The sequence below is a fragment of the Megascapheus bottae genome, chromosome 1, assembly GCF_031878675.1.
Source record: "Megascapheus bottae isolate mThoBot1 chromosome 1, mThoBot2.hap1, whole genome shotgun sequence".
Classification (NCBI taxonomy): domain Eukaryota; kingdom Metazoa; phylum Chordata; class Mammalia; order Rodentia; family Geomyidae; genus Megascapheus; species Megascapheus bottae.
In genome coordinates this window covers 93,396,950-93,422,266 of record NC_143509.1, presented here as the reverse complement: position 1 = coordinate 93,422,266, position 25,317 = coordinate 93,396,950, and the positions used below count along the sequence as shown (strand labels likewise).

Here is a 25,317-nt window from a genome sequence, read left to right as displayed (position 1 = left end):
TAACCGGTTTCTATTTTTAGCGAGTTGGTAGAAACAAAACTATTATGAAACTATCTTTCATGTGTAATGGGGTTGTGAAATCTAGAATAACAAAAGGGAAATTTAGGAAATTGGAATTGGAGCTATTGGTACAAACTTCATTTTTTTTTCCTTTCTTGTACAAAAATCATCAAAATGTATGTGTTCTTCTGCATTACTAAAGGGTACATTTGGAAATCCTTGCAAATCTGTTCACAGACAGAGTCCTTAATTCAATTTTTATCGTCCCATCTTAAAAGCCTCATGGTTCTAATCATTCAAGCAACATTCCCTGTGAAGGACAACTACATTTTTATTTAATTATTTCATTTTATTTTTTAGTGTTGCTTCTCTTTCCACATACCACAAGCATCCCATTTGCTATTGCTAGTTTTGTTTCCAACTCCGTAAAAGTGCATGATTCTTTCTCTTATCTAATTGCATAGGCAATCACTCCAGCACAATGCTGATGGGCGCATTTTTTTTCTTTGTTTCCTCTGAACTCAAAATTCATCCATTTTTTTTTTTTTTAATCTTTTCCTTCCAGCCTAGGTTCCATATGGTTGCTGGGGTTTTAATTCTGCTCGGGCTTTCTTCACACTCATTCTTTGTGCAAGCTATCTTTAAATCCCCAAATTCTCTCTTCTTCCAGTGCTTGAAGAGGTTGTGGGGTGGCAAGTGGGGGGCGATGCAGAGGAGGGCAGACAAAAGGAAATGCGTTTGCAAAGCCCCAGGGTTAGAAGAAGTTGCTTCAGAGTCTGGCCATGCCCCCCACCCCCCTGTCGTTTGTGGACGCTTAGGTGGGAGGAGTCGGAACACCCCTGTCCCCAGCCTCTACCCAGCTTTTTCCGCTGGGATGAAATGTGAGCCTGGAGGCTGCGGGTGCCAGAGTTAAGCCTCGCCTCTCTCTCTCTCGGCCCTGCGCGCCCCACCAGGCCCCTACCAGGACCCGGACTCCCCGCACCGGCAGGACTTCCATCCAGGACTCTCTGGACCATGGCCAGATCTCTGGTCCGCCCCACTCTCTCCTTCTGACCCTTCCACCTCCGCCCCATCGTTCCCTCCTGGTTCCTGGCTCTCCTTTGGCTCCAGTCTGTCGGTTCGGATGCGCCACGTCGGGCCAGCGGCTTGGATGGACACGCAGCGGCCGCCCCGGCGTCCAGGGGTTTTGCTTCCAAAGTTAGTCCTGCTCTTTGTCTACGCAGGTCAGTGACAGAGGACGGCGGGAGGGTCAGGGGTTTGAGGCTCCATCAGGGTCACCATCCTGGCCTAAACTAGCAGGGCAGGATTGGCTAGGACCTCTGGAGAAGGGCAGAGATTTGGGGGGGGGGGGGGGATCCCTCCCTCAAGAAGACAGCAGACAGCAGCGCCTACATTCCTCAATCTCTCATCTGCACCTTCGCCCTTATTTGTTCTTTGCTTTAACTTTCCTGTGTGCTTCCTTCCTTTCCCTTTGCGAAGTAACTTGGAAACGCATGTTTCTCTCCCCTCCCTCCCTCTCTCTCTCTCTCTCTCCCTCTCTCTCTCTCTCCCTCCCTCCCTCCCTCCCTCCCTCCCTCCCTCCCTCCCTCCCTCCCTCCCCTCCCCCTCTCTCTCTCTCTCTCTCTCTCTCTCTCTCTCTCTCTCTCTCTCTCTCTCTCTCTCTCTCTCTCTCTCTCTCTCTCTCTCTCTCGTCTCTCTGATTTTCATCCCAGATTTGTGAGCAAAATATCCAGCATTAAAGAAGACTCTGAGGTTGGGGAACTCTGGAGCTAAGCCAGCATACCTTTGAAAAGCACCTGAAACATTACTAAAGTTTTCAAAGAAGGCAGTCTGGGGACTTTTGCATTTGACTACAGGCTATTCAGCCAACTCTTTGCCTCCACTTTCTAAGGATGACAGTTTTTCCCTATAAGAGATTCTCAGGTATTAAAGGCTGAGCAGATAGTTGCATGGCTGAATTAAAATATGAGAGCATCAGGTCTAATCTTTGTTGTGTGATGTAGTTAAGCGCTCATTTGTACAGGGTAGCTCATCTCCTCCTTGTAATTATTCTTACTAGGAGTTGCTAATAATTAATAACACAAAGTAGGTTGTCTTGTTTTGTGATTGATATGGAGCCCTTAATGGCCTTTCACGGTTTATTCAAGTATAAAGTTAATTTACAGATGTTCCCAAACCACTGTGAGCTAAAAGCAAAGTCTCACCAAAACTCAGAGCTTTCCTATGACTCCACAGTGCTGTGTATGTGACTAGAACACAATCTACCCTCTTCAGTGCTTGAAAATACTGCAGATGTTTTTCTATGCTGTTCCCTCAAAAGTATTAAAATGTATCATTGCATCTAAAAGATTGAATTCCCCATCCAACTTTGACAGAAAGGAATTACAATAATGCCTACAACAAATATTTATGCTTATTAAAATACAAATTGATACTATCTAAATTCTTTCATTAAGAAAGTAAAACCCTGTGGAAAGGAAATGCTAACTGTCTTTAACTGTCTTATACACACATAAATGCAAGGAGGGGATATATTTAAGATGGAGATAATACACATATTGATCTGGCTAGAGCATTTCTTTTACTAAAATCCTCTGAGATATTCCAAGTTTGAAGGACAAAGTAGCAATTGTGTCGATATTCAGATTGTTTAGAAAACAATTGTTCTTAGTTGATTTGGGACAATGATGGTTCCTTCTGCACCCTTTGCTTATCAACAGCAAACAAAACTAAACAATTATCAAAAGGCGAAGAAGTTTTAATAATCTCACCTGCCTTTACACATCCATACCACTAACCATAAGCTTTCTTTGTGTCTATACCATGTGGTGGACCGAAGGCTTCTGGTTTGCATACCTATCCTCCATTTCCTCTAGACCTTTCATTGCTAATACACATTGCCCAGGATTCTGGAAAGCAGTACAACTGGCCAGCTGTGGGCTTGATTTCTTTTTTTTTTTTTTTTGCCAGTCCTGGGCTTGAGCTCAGGGCCTGAGCACTGTCCTGGGACTTTCTCAAGGCTAGAGCTTTACCACTTGAGCCTCAGCACCACTTCTGGCTTTTTTCTATGTATGTGGTAACAAGGAATCGAACCCGGGTCTTCATGCATGCTGGGCAAGCACTCAACCACTAAGCCAAACTCCCGGCTGTGGGCTTGATTTCTACACAAACTTCTCACTCCATCCCTTTCTTTCCTGAATCTTGCCCTAGTGAACTATTGAATAATTATAAACCAACCTTAGATTGACTTTTGTAAGATGTATTTAGCTAATATATTTTTGGTGTTAATTCATGGGCTTATTTCAGAAGGCTTTTAGGGTGACCAGTTTCATCTAAGGTTGATCAGAGATGGGCTTTGAGTTTTCTCTGGGAGATGATGTGTGTTCATAGAGTAATTGAACATGAACAGGTTTCTGTCACTCGGGACAGTCACAGTCAAGGTCTGTGGTTTTACACGGAAGATGATTTTATATGAATGAGGTCCTATTTTACTTGGCGAAGTGATATCACAGACTAGCAAAACAGCTGGCCCACAGAGTAATACAATAATATGTGCTTGAGAAAATTGAAGAGAACAAGACCTTTGAAGAACTGAGAAGCCTCGAAATAAAGGAGAAGACATAAGGTATGGATAAGAAAAGATATATTATGAACATGGGCAAAGTCAGGAGAAGGTTATGTACCCACAACAGATCAATCAATTTGTTCAATATTAAGAGATTCCATTGGTAGTATGCATTGGGGCTAAATCCCAGAATATCACAGAAATAAAAATACTTCCAATATTGTAGTTAGTGAATTATTGGCTTCATAATGTAAAATCTAAGTCAATGGCATTGTTCATAACACGGGTTATTTTCCACAAAACAAGTGCATTAAATTCTTGCTCTCCTTCATTAGGAAAATAATATTTTTTTCTATTTTGATATATAATATTTTCTATGAAGTCATTTTTAGAGCCAAAATTAATGAAGTATTTATACTATTTTCCAGCACTCACTGTAGCTACAAAGACAGGAATCAGTCAAGGTTTTAACCTTCCTGGCCTCAGCAGTAGGCTTTCCATCCCCACCCTTTCCTTCCTGTCTTATCCTTAGCTATAGCTTGCAAGATTCAATTCTAAATGCAGATAACTGCTTTTCCTGTTCTATACATTCTTTAAGGTGGGGCAGGAGGATACACTGGGAAATGTTCTTTATAGACCATGTCTTTAATTATAAAGCAGTTGCAGAAAGTTTGAACTGGCTAATTTTCAGGGATATTGACTTGGCAGTTAGGCATAATAAAGTAATATGATTTGTCTTCTGAGAGCAATTGGAATGTTTCATTCTTTCACAAAAGAGAAAATTCTGTAGTGAAATTTCCTCTTTGGAAAAATCAGCATAAAATTATTTTCAAATAAGCCAAAGAAAGCAACTAACAAAATTGTAAGCTTTGGGATAAGGTTTAGAACAAAATAAAACTTAACACACACACACACACACACACACACACACACACACACCACATACATTATAGTTGGAAAGGCTGCTGCAGTTGTGAATGCATGTGAAATTGCTAGCAGTTGACTTCTGGGAAAATAGACACTAGCAGTGGAAAATGCCACAAAAATAATGAACAATTAGTGACTTGGGGCAAATGTTTGCTGAAGGTATGACCCACTACTTGGCTAGAAGATTTAGGGTTTGGTTTCCTGTAATGTTTGTTTACAATATTTTGATTACACCATGTCATTAGGACATTAAATTCTGGATGGCAATAGTGATTATTGAACCTTTCAAATTTGTGTTAAGTTAAATAGAATGTCATTGTGTAAGCTATTGTTCAAAAGGCAGTCATAGTGTCCCTTATACATTGAAAGTCTTACTGTAACATAATAATACACATATGACTTCTCTCGTGATCTTCATGACTTTTCAAGAACATGAAGCAACAGCTCTGTGCTAAACTCCAGAGATAATCGATCCATCTAAATATTTAAATCAATAGTCCTGAAAATGACAGCTGCAAAAATTCACTGAGAAATCTGTAAATTAAGTAGCCTTAAAAGTACACCATTCTTCTTGGAAAAACATTAGCTTTTTCCTCCTAAATAATTCAATTGTATTTTTCTCTTTAAAGTGGGCTGGGTGCCAGTGACTCACATCTGGTAGTTATTCTGGAGATAGCAATAGGAAGGAATGTGATTCTATGCTAGTCTAAGCAAATCCAGTTTTTGAGACCTCTTCTCCACCTGCAGCTGGGTGCAGAGTCATCCCAGCTACCCCAGAGGTTGAGAAGGAGTAAATCATTGTTCTAGGATACCCTGGGCAAAACAGAGAAGTTCCAGGGACTCCATGTAAATGGAAGGCCTTGGGTATGGTGATGGTCTCAAGGATATCCCTTGTCTGCTCTACAACAGGAAGCACACAGTTGGCAAAGTCCATACCCATGTGAGCAAAAGCCAAGATCTCATCTCACAAATAACCAATGTAATAAAGGCTGGAGGCATGGCTCAGCAGTGGAGCACTTGACTAGTGATCCACAGATCCCACTCAAACTCCATTACTTCTTACTCTCAAAAAAAAAAAAAAAAAAAAAAAAAAAAACCCAAAGCGTAGATTTAAGCAATCTCAATTTTCTTTTCTAGGTAAGTCAATACATGATCCTAGGCATGTAGGTGTTAATACAATATTGTGTATTTTGAATGGCATATCCTTTTGAGAAATCAGATGCTTCACATAATTATATAATAGATAATTTTGCTTTTAGGAATTAAGTTGGAAATGGTTGAATATGCAGCTTAAATGACTAATCTGTGCTTAGTTTTCCTAACCCTATACTGCAGCTCAGATTCTTCATAACTTACACTTCTGATTGTAACTGAGTGCTAGAATAAACTTTTAGTTAACCAATTTTTGGCTAATGTAATTTTTACTTAACATTTTTGGTACAATTTTTTGTTTAAGGCAGAAACACAGAAATTTTTTTTATCAGCTCCAACATCTTTTCAATTCAAAAAATACCCTTTCCTTCTACACTTTTTACAGTTTTGTAACTTTGTGGTTCTTAAATATTACATTAGGAAAACTCTTAATCATTCACAAACTAATTATAGGAACTTCTTTCTGTAATAAACTGATCATCTTCAAAGCCCAATGGACTTACAGAATACAGACTCATTTGTGCTATACTGTATGTATGTAAACAGTAATTATGAAGATTAAAAATTGTTTAAAGGGAAAATCAAAATGTATTAGCATTGTAAATATGCACACCAATTTTAATTACTGTTTGGTAGTACCTGTGTCAACATCATTTTCTGACAACTGTGTTAATTGAGAATATAACACTTAAAAGGCAGAAGACTTTATTATTTTTAAAACTATTATAAGAACTATACTAAAGATTAACATAAAATATAAAAAGATTGTATTGATGAACTGAAAGGCTGATTGATTATTTGACGAAGAAAGGAGGAATGAGGGAATCCATCTTATTCAAGCAATGCTGCTTAATCATGACATTGCTCAGCGCAAAAGACTCAAGAAGAATTGTCTTTGCCTCCATCAGATTGGAGTATAGCAGGGGAGAGCAGATAATTTAGACCCTTCCAAAAATATTGTAGAGCCAGGCACTGGTAGCTTACACCTGTAATCCTAGCTACTCGGATCTGGGAATCACTGTTCAAAGCAGCAGGAAAGTCCATGAGATTCTTATCTCCAATTTACCACCAAAAATCAGAAATGGAGCCATAGCTCAAAGTGGTAGAGCACAAACCTTGAGCAATAAAGCTCAGGGTCAGTGCCCAGGCCCTGAGTTCAAGCCCCATGAGTGGTAATTAATATATTCTTGTTCAGAATTCTAATATATAGATATATATATCTATATATTACATATTTTGAAGAAACAAGTGTACTGAGGATTGGTGTGTATTCACTGGACTATTTTCAGAAGGTGTAATCACAACTCTGTCTGCTCTTGTGTTTTCTTGAAGATGATTGCCTTGCTCAGTGTGGCAAAGACTGTCAGTCTTATTGCTGTGATGGACATACGCCCTACTGCTGCTCCTACTACGCCTATATTGGGAACATTCTCTCGTGAGTCCTGGTCAAATGGGAAAGGATTGATGTTCTTTGCTTTCTTTTCAAGGAACACTGATTTATCAGTGTGTGCAAGAGAGTTTAAGATTATTGATTTCATTTTTTTTTACTGGAGGTTTTAAATGTACCTTACTATCTGGTATGTTTTATTATTTAATATGCAAAATAATATAAATTGCAGGAATAGGGGGAGATTAAAGATTATTCTTTGTTCAATGCTGTGTACTTCAGTAAAGTTTTCATTAGAAATAGAACTGATCATTTCGATATTGCCCATGGTATATTTTTGCCTTCTGTGTTGAAGAATTTCTAACAACATTAGTTGTTAACAGATATCAATATATAGTTTAATTTGCCACCCATTAATACATCTAATGCATCCAGCAGGTATACAGGAAATGAGAGGTTATGAATAAAACACGCAAAATTGAATAACAGTTTTTTTACATAATTTTAGTAAAGGAACTTTGGGAAATGAGTTTAAGTCCAAGAAGTAGTAGGCATGAATAATGTAAAGTAATAAATAAACCACCATGCAAGAGAGAATATATTATACACATAAGAAGGATCTTAGCATTTCTCCATAACAAAATACAATTTACTTTCATATCACTTCCAGACAAAGGACAAAGGACTTGCCTTGAGGACTGAAAGTCCAGAAAAGTGAACACATGATCAGTTCTCTGTCCACGCAGTTGAAGGGATAGCCTATGGTTCTTGGCCAGAAGGAATGGTTTAGCCTTTATCTTTTTCTGCTTTTCTCTTTTCATGTGTGCATTATGGTAAGGTGGAATCATTTCTGTTCCCAGACTTCTGTTCTCCTTAACTGTGCCCTCTGCAAGCTGAGTAGAAATAAGAAACATTAGACATTAAGTTGTGAGTACCCGACTATTTTCTGCTGAGATCACTTATAACACATTCTCTTTTTCTTGAAACACACAACTTGGCACTACAGAAATCATCTAGGGGTTCCTTCAGCCTGGTAATACAAAGTCAAGGCTGTCTGAAGTCAGTACCCCAAAACAGCCACACTTTGGAGATACTCTTAAAGACTCTTACAGCCACATAGGAAGTGTCAGACTGAAATTCAAAATGAATATTTTCTAAATTGTAAATGGAACTTCTGTATTGCTTGAAATGGAAATAAATTCTACATGTTTGAATCTTCCCTCAAAAGGATTTTTTTTCTTACAGAATGACTCTTTTTACAGAAATATACCCACTCAAATCTAAATATACAACCATGTTCAAAACATGTGATGTCACAGTCTTTAATGTAATTTAATATATATTGCGTCATTGGTAAACTGAAGTTGTATTTTCAAACAATCTCTCCATGCTAGATGCAGGTGAGTGGAGCCAGCAGGAGTCAGAGTGACTCTGTGACTCTTGGGTCTGTTGACTCTTGAACTATTTTTCTCAGTCTCTCCACTGAGTTGTGATGTACTGTTGTCCCAATTTCTCCCTTCCATGGCTATCACTATCTTGGTAAATAGATATAGAGCACATGATTACTGACTCATCAGACTAGGTGAACATTTTAAATTTGAAGATAAGCTTTATATGATTGGCGTTCACCATCAAATGTATACTTATAAGATACACACTCAACATCTATACCTAATTTTACCATTTAAAACAAATCATTAGTTTCACTGATAAATTTATCAGAGTTATAAGGACCATGGATTTGTTATGTTTAGGGGGAAAATGTGTTTTGGGAAAATAAAAACAGATGGCATATTTCAGGCAGACAAAACTGAATTTGCTGTTTAAAATAGAAACTACTGAGTAAATTCCTTGCTAAACAATTCTTATGGGGATAAAAAAAAAAAAAAACTTTGAAAGTCTATTCCCCCACTGGATGAAGAAGAATGGTTTTTCAGGATTTCCAGTTATTGTTTAACATTTGAAAAGAGTTCTTAACTCCACCCAATCCCCCACCCTCTTTTTTTTTTTTTTTTTAAGTTGTGGCCAGAAGGAGTAGGTAGAAAAAAGAAGTAAGTTCTAAGAAAGCTTCCAAGAGGTCTTTCATGCACATGTTTTCCAAAATGACTTTATTATGGGATTTATAAACTATGTTTCCTCTCTTTCAACCATCCAAACACATTCTTGATACAATCATTTTAATCTCCTTAACAGAAAGTTAAATTTTTGTAGTGAGCAGAAAAAAGGAAGAAGGCAATCAACACAATAAAATATTACATATTGTAGCAATTTGTTTGAGGTTTTGATGAATTATCCGTTTTAAATTAAGTAAAATGAGGCCAGAGCACAATTGGAAGTCTTTTATTTTTATTTTTATTTTTTTGTGAAGTTGACTCTTAACAACCTCATTTCCTGAAGCTTCCTGCTATATGCCAATACAGTATTCAGAGTTCTGAAGATATGTTTAACCTTTTTTTTTTCTGATTCTACACTTGCCTCTACTCTGTTTTGCACACTGTTAATATTTGTTTTGATGGGATAATAAGAGCTAAATTTCCATTTTTCTGTTTGTTGGAAAATCTTTTATTTCCATCCTCCTTTCCTTTGTAGATATTCCTCTTTTCCTAGATATTCTAAATGAGTTAACTTGACAAAATAAACTTATGCTTTCTCCATCCTCCCATCACCCTCCCCCTTTTTTTCTTATTTTATTTAGGGATATTAAGGTTCTATTTTAAGAAGAACTTTCTAAATTAAACTTAAGAAAGTAACATATCATATCTACTTTTGAACCACTACAGAAATATATAGTAATTTCCATATAGGAGATTCACAGTGTTTTCTTTCAGAATTGAAGAAATTTTGTGCTGATATGCTATTCAATCAATTAGTTATTTATAAATGCACATAGAGTGGTCTCTACTGTGGTATCTAAAGATAAATGACGATGCACTCTGACTTTTAAGACCTTGAAAAATCTGATCTGAGAGAGAATAGAGACAATTCTCATTTAGTGTATTCTAGAGGACCAGAGAGTACATCTAAGTTGGTGTGCATGTGAGTCTACGGTTTAGAATGAGATGTTTAGGGAAAGAATCATAACTGGCATTTGATCAGAGCTCTCCAGGAAGAGAAGATATTTACAAAAATGGACAGTGAAGAAAGGGAAACGAACTCTATACAGGGTGACTCTGGAGTGCAAAGCCAGACTAGAAGAAAGGAAATGATCCATTTGGCAAAGGTCATCCTGTTCAGTGTAGCTAGATTGGCAAGATTAAACTGGATTAAAACAATAAGGATATGTAGGTCAGATAAGAGGTAGATTTTTACCAACATCGTCTTATTGGCTAGGCCTGCTAAAACTAAAATGAAATCATTACATACTTTTCAGGGAACATAGACATCTATCAGTTTTAGAAAGCAAACAGACAAACAAACAAAAACAGATTTTCAGATGCTACTCAAACAATGTATGAAGGTGAGAAGACTCCAAACACAGACTGTTTTTATTGATTCCATTATATGGAAGATTATTAGCACCTGTTACTATGTGACATTATTTGAAACATTCTGATAGATTATGTGATACTGTTTAAGAGATTTATGATCATGACAGCAACTACTACAAGACCGTAAGCCTCCCTGTGTTTAATAATGAGAATTTGGGATGATGTGAGAAATAATTTCCCATCAGCAGCTCTTCTCCATAAAAGATGAACTTCTCTGTAATAAATAAGAACAAGGGTACTTATATTTCCCTGCTAATGAAGTTAAAAGAAACATGCCCTCGCAAGGGACTGCAATTTAAAGAACTGGGTAGAACTGGTAGAATTCAGGGGAATACAAGATACAGTTCAGTGGACAATTAATGTTTATCTTTTGGAACCAACTAAGAAACAAGACAATACAGGAAATGAGTGTACTGGATATAAGAGACTAATTGCATAATATTAAGGGGACTTAATCCCCTAACTCAAAAATAGACTTTTGTTTTTCATTATAGAATGCTGACCTATGTAAGATTCCTCAGAGAACCATCTGGCAACACAAAATCCCCAATGGTGAAAAATATCTAATAGAAGAATTTGCAATTAAGATGCTTTGGGGATTAAGTTTCTTTTTCTCTCAATGAAATGTGAAAGATATATATGCCCACAGTTTTGCAAAGACAGTTAATAAATATTACAACTATGATTTTATAGCCGTGCTGTGTACGAAAGCAAAACTGAGCTCAAAGATAAAGGTTTCATATTTCCAGATGGCATTTCAGAGCCTTATGATCATTAAGTAGCTGAGTGTTCTGAGCTGTACACTGAGGCGATTCAAACACTGGCAGAAACAAAGCCATTTCATCAGCTTGGATGTTGGTTTAAAATGTTACATAAATTAATGAAATTAGAATTTAGAGTTAGATATGTACCAAAACCTCAGAAAAGCACATGCTAAACAAACGAAATTTTGTCTCTTATTTTTTGTTTTTACTAATGCCACAAAGAGAAATTAACTATGTTAAACACAAATGTGTACTGGATTTAAAACTAGCAACAATTTACGTTTGAAAGGAAGGCAGTGTGTCTCTGAAGACATGTGATTCCATGTCATACTTAATTAAGAGAAAATATAAATATGTAGATATTTAAAATTGTAATCTGTCAAACTGTATTCTCTCATAATTGTCTTCATAAATTAAGCCTAATTAGGAGAAATACAATTTGTTTACCGAAAGGAATGAATGAAGTTTCTAGGACACACTTCCTACACTTTATTGTTACAAACATACACAGACATGTTTCATGATCTACACCAGTGGCTGGAGTTCCAGCCATGAACCACACAGGATCCTGCTCTCAGGTTGCTTAGGGGGCCATATACTACCCACTGTGGAAAACACAAAGCACAGAGGATACCAACAGGGGAATTTTCATCCCAAAGGCAGGATGCTGTGAAGACATTTTAACACGAGTGATTCTAATATTAAATTCAGAAGGACTAGAAATTCAGAAAACACATACTTTACAGTTCAAACATCAAGCAAACTAAGAATAGTGGCCAAAAATTAATCTAATAGACAGCAATAAAAAAAATATATATAGCCTCTTATCTCAAATCCCAGACTCGGTGGTGGGATGTTAAAAACCTTTCCCTTGAAGGCAGCAACAGACAAGCCAGTGACTGTCACCACTTCTACATCCAGACTTGCACAGAAAATCCTGTTCAATCAAATATAGAATGGAGTAAAAGAGTTGGAATGGAAGAAACTAAATTGCTGTTACTTACAAATGGTGTAAGTATCAATATTCAGAGTAGAAAAACTAATAATAGAACTCACCATAATTGCAGAATACATAATCAGGGTACCCAAATTAGTTCTATGTTAGACACCAGCAATACTAATTACAAAATATAGCTTGTTTGTACATAAACACATTCACAATGCAATATTAAGTACTGTAAGAGATCTGGGGCACAGATCAGAGCACTTGCCTAGCAATTCCTTTGTGCCAAGCACCATTCTCAACGGTTCACATGTGTTAATTTGTTTAGTTCATAACCCAGTCATTGGAGTAGATTTGATTAATATGTCTTTACTGTCTATAGCACAGAAGCCCAGAGTTTCATCCACAATATCACACACACACAAGCATACACACACACACACACACACACACACACACACACGACCCTGCAAGTACCTTATAAGAAAGAGTGTGTCATTTATTGAGTAACATATAAACAAAAAATTCTATTTACGAAAAGATCTAGAGAAATTAAGAGATAGATCCAAATAATGGATTGAAATACTACAGTAACATCATTATTAGGAGATGTTAGTTTTCTTGTACTATCTCTGAGCTCTATATAATTCCAATAAAAAGCTGTAAGACCTTACTGTAATTGAATTTGAAAGCATAGACTTAAAATTAATGGGGGGAGAGTAAGAAACTCAGAATAAGATATTATTTCACAACATCTTGTGCTACAAAAAGAGAAGAGATTAGGGCTTCTACACTGATGGGACAGAAGCAGGCCCAAATAATCCCTAAACTCTCTCCTTTACATGATTGATTTGCATGGTGTCCTTGAAATGAATTGGGAAATATTCAAGAAGGTTCCAAAAAGGGAATGACCTCCATTTTTAATATGCTAGATTCTAATGTACCAATGTCAAATTCAAGTGGAAAATGCAGGGTATCACATATCGACTTGTGATAACAAACAAATGAAAAGGTGCCTGGGGTACAGCCACTCATCTCAGCGTTTGAGAGGCCAAAGCAAGAGGAATGTGATTCAAGATCAGCCTGGACTGTCTAGAAAGTCCCTGTCATTCTCTTTCTCTTTCAGTTCTATCAACAATGATCTTCCCTGAATACACTACTTATGGTAATAGAGGCAATGAATGACTTTGGTTTCTTTTGAAGTGTGTGTGTGTGTGTGTGTGTGTGTGTTTGTGTGTGTGTGTGTGTGTGTGTGTGTGTGTGTGGTGTGTGTGTGTTACATAAAATATACAGGAGCTTGTAAAATTAGTTCATTTTGAATTGTATATGTTGCCATAACAATCATTTTAGGAGGCTTTTCATGTTTATTTGTTCTAAGTTTTACTCCCAGAAGATTCGGTGATATCTACTCCTGTATTTTAGATTTAGGAGCTACTTTAAGTAGAGAGAAATCTAAGTTGGATAATAGCAGAAAAAAAAAGTGTTTGGTAGTGAAAGAGGTTGTTAGAGTAAGTGGGAGGATAACCAAGTGTGTGTGTGTGTGTGTGTGTGTGTGTGTGTGTGTGTGTGTGTGTGTATGTGTCTTTGCCTGTTCTGGGGCTTGAACTCAGAGCCGGAGTGCTATCCCTGGGCTTTTTGAACAACCACTTGAGTCACAAGTCTACTTCCATTTTTTTTCTTCCGGTTAATTGGAAATAAGAGTCTCACCAACTTTCATGTCTGAAGGCTGACTTCAAACTGTGATCTCATATCTCAGCCTCCAGAGTAGCTAGGATTAGACGCATGAGCCGTGGTGCCCAGCTTCTATTTATTTTTAATGCTTCTTCCATTCCAGATCTTAAAAATTGATAGATTTATTATTCATAATTATTTAATAAAATATAACAAGACTAATTGATTACTCCACAAGTTCAATTTAGATATCCTAAGTGCTCTAAGACATTATTATTCTATTTGTCCAAATGAAAAGGTTAAGGATGTAATTTGCCCAGTTCTGCACAGCCGCTGTGTACCAGCTGGTACTTAAAGCTATATGGTCTTCGTCTTTTCCTGTTGCTTCCCAATGGCTCCAAAACATTAGATGAAGGTCACAAGACAGGATGAATGGGCAAAGCTCATTGCTCTCCTTACATGATCCTAAAATGATGTATTTGAGGAGATTCTTTTCTTGTCCTAAAGGCCTGGCTTAAATTCTCTCCTATATCATGTCATACCATTATGCTTTTGCTTCTCTGTTATTTATCATCTTATTGAAGTTTTTCAGATATCTGCATGCCCTTCCATACCATAGACCTGAAAGTAAAGAAGCCAGCATGTCAATTCTCTATGGAAGCCACAGGGCTTGTCAGACTGAAAGATCCAATAACCCATCATTGAGATGCATGTCAAGCTTCTGTTTAAACATGAAAAGCCTGAGATTTTGCAGGCTCTAAATTATTAATGCACATCATCTGGATAAATATTTGTTTAGATAAAGCAAATCATAATTTGAATACGTTATTGGTTTCAAGACTTGTCTTTGCATGGAATACAGATTAAGTATCCTCTCAGAGCAAAAGGTATAATTGAGTCAGTTATCATTTTCTAATAGCACGGTTTGTGATAAATTATAATCAGATGAGAGGGACTAGAATTGAAAAACTAATGAGATTCTAGTGATTTACTTTCTTGTCATGGTTTGCAGTGAATGTGTTTCATCAGTGAGAGTGGGGTCTGCCAGCCTAAGATTGGTTAAGGCAACAGGCTTCTCTTCCACACTATTCTCTTTCATAATTTTGCATATAAAATGTTTTAGTGGCACAGAGCATAGATATGCATGGGTTACATATATATTGTATTGGAAGAATTCTGGTGGCAGCTCAACCTAGAACTGTGTCTCCAAATTAGCTCTTAATTCTGAAGACTTAGGAAGAACACACCCATAACTAATGAAAATTTCATAGGGCAATGATAATATCATAAAATATAACATGATTCCATTTATAAAAAGCCACGGATGAAAGCCTGAGCTATTTAACCCATAGTAACACACTTGAGCTCAAAGACAAGATCTCATTCTTTTTTTTTTATGGATGAATTGTTCATTTTCTTCATAAATAGGCATGTAGGTAGCTTTCATATTATCTTAGCTATTGCTAATAGCATTTGTATTTATCAAATAAATGCTGACAATTCTACTTTGAAGTTATTAAGTAACACCCATCCTCCCCTCCTTTGCTAGGTAGAATAAAACACGAAAAGCACTTTGTTGTGTGGTTCTATAATTCACTGCCGGTAGTTTATGTGTTGGAAGTTATAAAAGGAAGATCATGAGTAGTGAGAGTAAGGATAAAAAAACTGGGTTTAGATTTCTCTGTGCTGTATGACCTTAATTTTCTTAATGGGATTAAACCTCAGTTTGTTGGTGGGTAAAGAGAAAGAGTGAAAAGGACTTGCCTGCCTTTCGTAATGGTAAAATGAAATTGTGAACAGAGAATATTATGAAGAATGATATTACCTAATGATGAAGCAGAGTCAAGTTACTAAGAGGTCCTAACAGCACTACATGTGTGTTTACCTGAAAACAAACATTCATGGAACAGAAGCTTATCCACTGCTTCCTAAATTAATGGACAAGTCTATAATTATGGTAAGCTTCTTTCACAGAAGATAAACTGGAACAAGTCCATCAACCCAATGGATCTAATTAATACATTTTCAGAACACTAAAAACAATTATTGTCCCTTTGAAGGCCAGCATTCAACATTAAGTAAGATAGACCACATCCTGGGTGGCAACACACACTTAACAAAGTTAAAAGTCATGAAAGGTGTTATGTAACATTAATAAAATGATGCTAGAAGTATCAGAAAGCAATACACTTGAAAATTAAGCAAGATATAAAAGTAATCCATGGGCCAAAAGAATATCTTAAGGCAAGTTAAAAATTACCTTATATTGAAAAAAATCCTACCATGACAAATCAAATAAAACTAGAACAGAGTCTAAAAAGGAACTTATCACATCAAAAGAACTTTTCAAATCAATAGTGTTTCTATCTTTAGAAACTAAAAAAAGAAGAGTTAGAGTAAACCCTATGCAGAAATCAATGAATGTAAAAACATAAATTAGGGGAAAAAACAAATCTAATAACTTACTCTATGAAAGTATGAATAAAATTAATAAATCTCTGGCAAGACCAAAAAAAGAGGGGAAAAAATAAAGAAGAGCCATAAACTACAAAATTACCAAACTATCAAATCTATCATAATATATTGTCACGACAATATGACAGATAGGCATAAAACATGGAGAAATATAAGGTTGCACGTAGAATTCAAAATTCAGAAATGCCTATAGGGATCTTTCCTTACTTATCAATTTAGCCCGTGCAGCTAATAAATAATCATTTATCTCATTTTTCTAGATTCTTATAGCAATTTCTTCTACAATACAATTTTTATAACATATTTATGTGTATATCATTTCTTATAAGTTTCTAAAATGAAATTGCATGTTATATTCCTTTTTGTTTCTGTCCTTTTTCTTCTGTGTATGTCACCTAGTCTCCTGAAAGATCAAAAGCTGACAAAATACCGTCTATGACAGGCATTTACAAACTTTTAAGTCAGTTGCCTGCCAGTTGTTGAACCTAAAAATAAAGAGCTAAGGAAACTAGCAAAACCACATTTGCCTTTTAGTGGATAAATTTAGACAAATTCACTAAACTTCCTTGACTCTTAATTTTTTAAATTTATTACCAGAGTGATGTTATAAAGGGATTACAGTTACATTCATAAGGTAATGAGTACATTACTTCTTAAACATTATTACCCCTTCCTGCATTTCCCCCCCACTTTTCCTCCCCCTACCCTCTCCCAAGTTGTAAAGTTCATTTCCAATGTATTGTCTTGTGAATATCACGGTTTCTTTGGTTCACCCTTCATCCTCGTCTTCTTGTTTTTCCCTTTCCCTTCCCCAATTCAACAAATAAATGTATACACAATACATGAGGTGCCAAAGCCAGATCCAATAAAAAAAATCAGGAGATAAACCAAAAAGGGGGAAATAAAAGAGAAAGAAGTAACTTCACATAGTGCATTAAAAACAACAACCACAAAGATAAACCTCTTGTTTCCATATCCTAGAGTTTATTTCACTCCGCATCATCCTATATGGTCATATGTGCATAGCTTTTGAGCTATTGTGTTCCTCTGCTAGGAAAATCCTTGCTATATCCTCATTATTACAAATGTTGACTCTTAATTTTTGAAGAAATCATAAGCCGGGCACTGATGGCTTACACCTGCAATCCTAGCTACTCAGGAGGCTGACATGTGTGGATCACAAGTTGATCTCAGCCCAGGCATGAATTACCCACCAGAAATCCAGAAGTGGCACTGTGGCTCAAAATGATAGAACACTAGCTTTGAAGGCCTTAGGAACAGAACCCAAGCCCTGAGTTCAATCCCCACATCTTATAAAATAAGAAGAAGAAAAAATACATTATCAACTTGCAGAATTCTTATTAAGAATTGCATATCTTTGTTAGAACACATGCAAATTGCTGGACTTCTCCCACTATGCTGTTTCTCTATTGCTGAGAATAACAGAACTGCATCTCACAAAAGCAATGTCCAAACTGTTTATCTGAAAAATAGATAACCCATTGGAGTGTCAGTAAGAAATAAGGGAATTATCTTCTCATCATATGCAAATCTGCTATCTCTGCATTATATTGTACACGTGGAATAAAGTACATATATATACTGAAGATTTACATATAAATATGTGTATTTTGAAGTTGTCTATAAAAATGTTTTTCTAGATGTCATGAGTGGTTACAGAAGATTACATACACTAAAAGAAGAGATTAAATGGTCCATCAATGCACTTTGTTTAAGACAATAGGACATAAGAATAAGGAGCTCTTATTACCTTTTCAACAAACACAATAAATATTTCATTGGTGACCATGGATGAAAGAGAATTAGGTAGATAGATAGATAGATAGATAGATAGATAGATAGATAGATAGATAGATAGATAGATGATAGAGTTTCTCAGAAAAATGTGTTTTTTTCATATATTTTTATTACAATTAATAAAAGGGTTACATTATATTCACTAGATAGAAGGTAAATGTGCTTTTTTTTTTTTTTGGCCAGTCCTGAGCTCAGGGCATGAACCCTGTCCTTGGACTTTCTCAAGGATAGAGCTTTACCACTTGAGCCACAGCACCACTTCCAGCTTTTTTTGTGTATGTGGTATAGAGGAATTGAACCCAGGGCTTTGTTCATGCTAGGCAAGACCTCTACCACCACGCTGTGCTCCCCACCCTCCCAGCCAAAAAGTGCTTTTGCCCTGTAGTGGACATGTGAAGGTATCATGATTTATTTTTTATATCTGAGGAGAGGGATGCCACTTGGGTCCAGGGGTCTGAGCAATCTTTTATAACACACAGATAGTCATCCATATCACAGAATAATTTGGCTCAGAATGTTAATAGTGGCAGTCCGGTGTGGTGGCTCACATCTGTAATCCTACCTATTCAGGAGGCTGAGATCTGAGGATCAAGGTTCAAAGCCAGCCCGGGGAACAAAGGGACCAGAGACACTTATCTCCAGTTAACCTCTAAAATATGGGGAATGGGCCTTGACTCAAGGGTAGGGTGGTAGTCTTGAGCTGAAGAGCTCAGGGACAGCACGCAGGCCCAGTTCAAGCCCTATGACCCACCAAAAAAAAAAATGTTAATAGGGGCAAGATTGAAAACCGTTGTCATAGAAAAGGATTGTGAGTAAGGCTGAAACTAGCTCTGCTATCTAGAGATTTTTGGACAAATTCTTTTGTAGATATTTTAGCCAACCCACAAAGACTTTGCCAAATTACTCACTCTTTACTTCACCAAAATGTCACTTTTGGTGGCTCTGATAAGCTTATTTTATGCTCTATTCAACCATCAGGCATAGATCATCCTAGATTGGTATAGTAAAGATAAAGGAAGTCAATATAATAATGAGTAGTGTACTATTTCATTAGCACACCAGTTAAAAAATACCTTAAATCGGGGCCAGGAGTTTGGCCTGGTGGTAGAGTACTTGCTTAGCATGCAAGACCTAGGTTCAATTCCTTGGTACCACATACATAGAGAAAAAAAAAAGCTGGAAATGGTGCTGTGGCTCAAGTGGCACAGTGCCAGCTTTGAGGAAAAAGCCCAAAGACAGTGCTCAGGCCCTGAGTTCAAGCCCCAGGAGTGGCACACACATACACAAAAAATACCTTAAAGGCCAGGAGTTAAGCCTAGTGGTAGAGTGCTTGCCTGGCATGCCATAAGCCCTGGTTTGATTCCTTGGTACCACATACATACAAAAAAAGCTGGAAGTTGTGCTGAGGCTCAAGTGGTAGAACTCTAGCCTTGAGAAAGTCCAAGGAAAGTGCTCAAACCCTGAACTCAAGCCCAGACTGGCAAAAAAAAAAAAAAAAAAAAAAAAAAAACCTTAAATCTTTTTTGCCAGGAGCATGGCCTAGTGGTGGAGTGCTTGTCTAGCATACATGAAGACCTGGGTTGTATTCCTTGGTACCACATACACAGAAAAAGCCAGAAATGGCTGTGGTTCAAATGGCAGAGCACTAGCCTTGAGCAAAAAATATCCAAGGACAGTGCCCATGCCCTGAGTTCAAGCCCCAGGCATGTCCAAAAAAAAAAGAAAAAAACTTATATCTTTCAAAAAAACCCCAGCAGGAACGGCTGAGCTAACCACTATTTATAGAATATTTAACTTCCAACTGTGCATTAGCAATGGGGAGAATGTTCAATAATAAAAACATAACTAACTTGTTCAGACAAAAAATAAAACAAAAAGAGAAATTGAAGTTTTGTTATTTGATTGTGTAAAGAGTAAAATGAAGAAAACAACTTATTGAAAAAAAAAACCAAAGGTATACTGACTTGCTTGTAAGTCCAAATGAAGTTACTTTCATTTCATTTTCTTTGCTTTCTTCAAATTTTGAGAGTCATGTTAGTGATTCGCAAATAATATGATGGAAGATTGGATATGCCAATGCTATTCTAAAACAGTCTAAAACTTGGCAAGCCCTGTTGTTTTGTGAGTGATAACACACCATTTAGGAATTGTGATCTTTGAGAAGATGGTCCATTCTGTCTACTTTTTACAATATATTAAAGATCCATACAACAGCATTGAAATATTAATTTCACATGTTGTACAGTGAGTAGGTCCCATATGTAACATGGAAAGATAGGAAAAGTAAAAAACTAAGGGTGTCTGTAACTAAATTTCTGATTAAAATGACTTCAAGAATGCACTTCAACAGTTTTATTAAAAGAAATATACTGTCTTGTGAACTGTGTAAGAATTCTGGAAGCAAGCAAAAGGTACTATTAAAAAATCAAAGCTTTAATCATTGGCATAGTTCCCCAACTATGTACATACAATTTTAAAGATTCATTAAACTTTTAAAAATAATGATTTGGTTTTATCCTTTTTCTTTTTATTCTTCCAATCTAAATATTTATAAGCAGGGAGAACTCACACAGAACTGAAGAGACACTAAAATTCAATCCTTTCTCGATGTAGTTATGAAGTATTTCACAAGGAGAAGAGTATATCCTAAAATGATTTCTCCAACATCAGTAGAATCTGTTCTGTTAATCAATGGTTTGATTTAAAGATGTGCAAAACCTAGTAGCTAGTTTTTTCTGGTAGAGCATCATTATTTCAAACAACACTTTTAAGCTTGTATTTGCATACAAGAACCAAAACATGCTTATCACATTTATCCATTTTAAATCGCCATCACACTCAAGCTTTCAAATGTCCTCCATTTGTAAATACCAGGACTTAATTGTGTGTATTCATAGGAACCAGACATTTCACAGCATTAAATTAATTCATATTAGACTTCTGTAAAGTTTAGTGCACATTGTCTGAAGTGCTTACTAAAAATATATTTGCCCAGGCCCTGATCTAGAAATCCATAATCATTAGATAGAAAACTTGTTTCTATTCACCCCAACCACCTCCATACACACACTAGAAAATTCTGGAACCAATGGTCCTGAGAACACATGGCCTATATAATTTATACCAAGATACATTTCATATTTGGAATCTTATTATCTCTTTAATTATCAAATTAAGATACACAATTAAACATTAATCTTCAGTTTAGTATAGCAATGCACATCTCTAATCTGAGGTAGGTGTGAGGTAGAAGTAAACACAAGCATGGCACAAGTGGTAGACAGAGCTCTTCCTGGGCAATTGCAAAACCCTAAGTTCAAAACTCCCTGCCCCAAAAGATTATGCTTTCAGGAAGAAAAGACAACATCCCTAGGCTGAACGTTGCAAAAACTGGATTCTTTTTTCCCCTATTTTAAGAAACAAACTACATGCTAATCTCAGGGCTTCCTAATTAGGAAAGTGCAGCCTCCTGCAGGCTCAGCTTTGACTTGTGAGACTGGTTCTTCCACCTATGTTTAAGGGACACTTCATCTTCAGTGTCTTCCTGACAGGAAACACACATTTCCACTTCACTTTTTATTGTGATTGTGTTTTTCTGATGTCTTCTGAGGCCTAGGGCACAGTAAGCCTCCTCCTTGAGCTGGGTGAGTTAGTTCTTGAGATAGCTAGTATTTTGCCTGAAGTACACTAAGCAGGGTACAATCCATGGTGATTTTGGTGATACTTTCTCTTCAGTTCACCTGCCATCTGTGGACCTAGTTATAATCGACAATAAAATTTTAACAATCAAAACCATGATTAAGAAAACAGTTCTTGCAGCAGCATAGAATTCCATTGTGTATAAATATGACATCTTGTTGATCCACTCATCGACTGGGGGGCATCTGGGTTGGTTCAATATCTTTGCTATGGTAAATAGTGCTGCAATGAACATCATTGTGCTCGTGGATTTAGTATGCCCTTGTTTCTGGACAATTGGGTAAATGCCAAGTAGTGGAATTTCTGGGTCATAGGGGAGTTCAAGAATGACATCGCCCCATTTTTAAGGAAATGGAAAGACTTAGAAAAAAATCATATTAAGTGAAGTAAGCCAGACTCAATGGTTTCCCTCATTTGTCATAATCTGTAGAAACCTTGGGCTCTCCTAGCAGAGATTTACAATAATACAAAACTTAGATACATAAGGCCACATAGTATGACTAAATGAAAAGACCTCCAGGATATAGAAACAAAAGCCATATAATGAGTGACTGTTGTCCTCAATGTACTATGTTATCTCTCATCTCTTTTTCTGTCCCTTGGTTATCTCATATTGTTACAGTATTTCACCTTGTTATCTGATATATTGTATGTATGGGTATTTGGTTATTTGAAGTCAGATAGGGAAGGGAGGAAAACAAGAAGAGTGGCGGAGGTGGGGGGAAGGAAATGTGGACCAAGACATGAGAAAGGGTATCAATGTATGTGAAGTAATGCACCTTCTATCTGGTGAATATAATGTAACTCTTCTATTAATTACACTAAAAAATACATGAAAAAAAAAGAAAACAGTTCTTAATCCATACCGAGTGAGAGTAGAATTTATTTTTTTTAAAAAAAGCATTTGTTTTTAAATGCCGAGGTTGCGAAAGGGGTTAACATTTAACATGAACATTTAAGAATGTCCTGGGCTCAATCAGAGGCCGCCCTTTCATGTTCTTCCATATCTCACCAGTTCCTTCCCTAATTCCCAGGCTCATCTCACTTTCCCCACATGTGTATGATACATATTCTGGCTGGTTTGTCCATTGTCCTTTGTTTTTGTTCATCCACCCTCCCCTCGCACAAATCCCCTTCCCTCATCCCAACTTACTTCAGATTCCTGGCATTCATTTCTGCTATACTGTCTGTTTACTGCTCAAAGGACTTATTCCATGGAGTTTCACTTCAGCATATACTACACTTTAGTTGACTTAATGATAGAGTATATATATATATATATATATATACATATGCATATACATATATGTGTGTATATATTGATTATGTTTGCATGTGAGGTTGTATTTTGGGCCTAAGATCCACATACGAGAAAAAAAATGAAAAAAATGTCTTTCTGGGTCTGATACCTTTCCTAAAGACATAATCTCATAAAGAGTGCCATCTCCTCCATACTGTTTCATTGAAGACCACACTTACTAACATTAACTTTGGGGGAACAAACCATATTTGACCTATGAGAGGCTTTCCCCTGGCATTCATGTAGTTATGGATTTAAAAGCACTTGAGAAAGTTAGATGTTTTAACTAACCCATTCAAGACCAGTGTTTTCATTTTGGGGTTTTTTTCTACTTCAATTTCCTCTCCATCCAATCACTTAGAATGGGCTGCACCATTTGGGGGGTCCTTCCAATAGAAGGAAAATTGTGGATAGTGTTAGTCTAAATTGAATTTAATATATTCATGTGGGAGCAGTCAGTTCCACTTTTAAGTTAGTTGTTGCTAAGCATTCCAATAAAGCAATTGCTTCCAAAAGCAACCAAATATCTCACTGCCCCAACTCATCCAACTTTCTGATGAGAAGGAAGCCTTGAATGTATGTATGATCATCTAAGTGTGTCAATAATTATGCAGAATAGAGCTTTATGAATAGTGTTAGGAAAATATTTGAGCATACATGGCTAGAATAGAGTCTGCAGCAAATTCTTCAAAATAGATCATTACCACTTGTCCATGAGCAAATCTTAATCAATGTTTTCTCAGAGTTGAAAGCCATTCCACATATTTACCTGCTGCTACTACCGAGCTGTGATGCCTAAACCAAGAGTAGCTAAAAGCAAGCAGCCATCCATCATGCTTGCGGAATATTGTACTAGTTTCCCTCTTCTTGGTCTGGGAAAAAGATATTGAAAAATTGTTGGTATAAGAAAACAGGTCCAAATATTGATCACTGAAAAGCAGAATGCAAACAGGTAGGAACTTGTGTTATTGACCTATGACAGGCAATTAGTCTAACATATTCTTTTTCTTCAAGAAGTTGTTGCTTTAGCAATCCAGGAGGTTGGACCTTAGAGCTTGTACTTACAAGGCTGGTCTGATATTGCTAGACCTGATCCACATGCAGCCCTCTTTCTTACTGATTACTTATAGCTAGCCACCCAAGTATACTCGTGAGCCAACGCTAGCCTACTTCCAGATTTCCCATCCTTTCTAGGAACACAGGTGCATGCCAGTGTGTCCAGTTTCCCTTTGGGGAGATGAAGTTTCTCAGATTTTTTTTTCCCCTGGGATGTTCTAGAACCATGATTCTCTCCACCTCAACCTTTCGAGTAACTGAAAATGACCAGTGTATCAAACTATGATCACCTATGTTGAGAAAAGGTCTCACCAGCTTTCCTGCCCATGCAGGACTTGAACTATGGTCCTTCAACTCTCAGCCTCTCAAATAACTAAGATTATAAGTAGGAGCTACCATCTCCCATTGATAGTCCTTAAATTCTTGCAAGATTTATATTTGAAGAAGAAAGATCCACCACTGGCTTTGCCCTCCAGGTTGCGTAGGCTTTTAACTTCTCTACTTTGTCTATTTCCCCATAAATTCTTTTTTCTTTAATTTTGCTGTTTTGTATTTTCACAGGAACACAGACCATGTTTTAACAGATTCAGCCATTATTGTCATTATGACTAATGATTCTTTCGATGAGGAAAAGAAACTAAAAGTGATCCAGTTAGTTCAATAGTAGGAAGATTTCCTATAATAGGGGCAAATTTTATGCCTTACTGATTTTTTGAGAATTTTTAAATTATTATTAAATAGTTGTTCAAAGCAGTTACAATTCCATAAATGAGTTCAATGCTTCTTGGTCAAATGCCCCCCTCATTCTTTCCCCTTTTCCCCTCTTATTCTTACTTTATTTTTAAAATTAAGTTTTAAAAAATATAGTGAATTAATGTCCGCAGAAATATCTTCCAATGTCTTCTTTTGAAAATGAAAACTTAAGCATATCATTGTTTTCTTTCCAACATTTCTTCCTGATTTTTTTTTTTTGGTCAGTCGTGGGGCTTCAACTCTGGGCTTGGGCACTGTCCCTAAGCTCTTCCACACAAGGCTATTGTTCTACCACTTGAGCCACAGCGCCATTTCTGGT

At 36.7% G+C, this 25,317-nt stretch overlaps 1 protein-coding gene across 1 annotated transcript in view; it reads left to right on the top strand.

The window, feature by feature from the left end:
* Positions 1 to 1,023: 1,023 nt before the first annotated feature.
* Positions 1,024 to 25,317, top strand: part of Cyyr1 (cysteine and tyrosine rich 1) — a 71,656-nt gene continuing 47,362 nt past the window's right edge. Inside the window, exons 1-2 of the mRNA XM_090348336.1 lie at positions 1,024 to 1,223; positions 6,977 to 7,079. Of these exons, the coding sequence (XP_090204462.1) occupies positions 1,124 to 1,223; positions 6,977 to 7,079 (203 nt within the window). The 5' untranslated portion in view covers positions 1,024 to 1,123. The remainder of the gene's footprint in view (positions 1,224 to 6,976; positions 7,080 to 25,317) is intronic.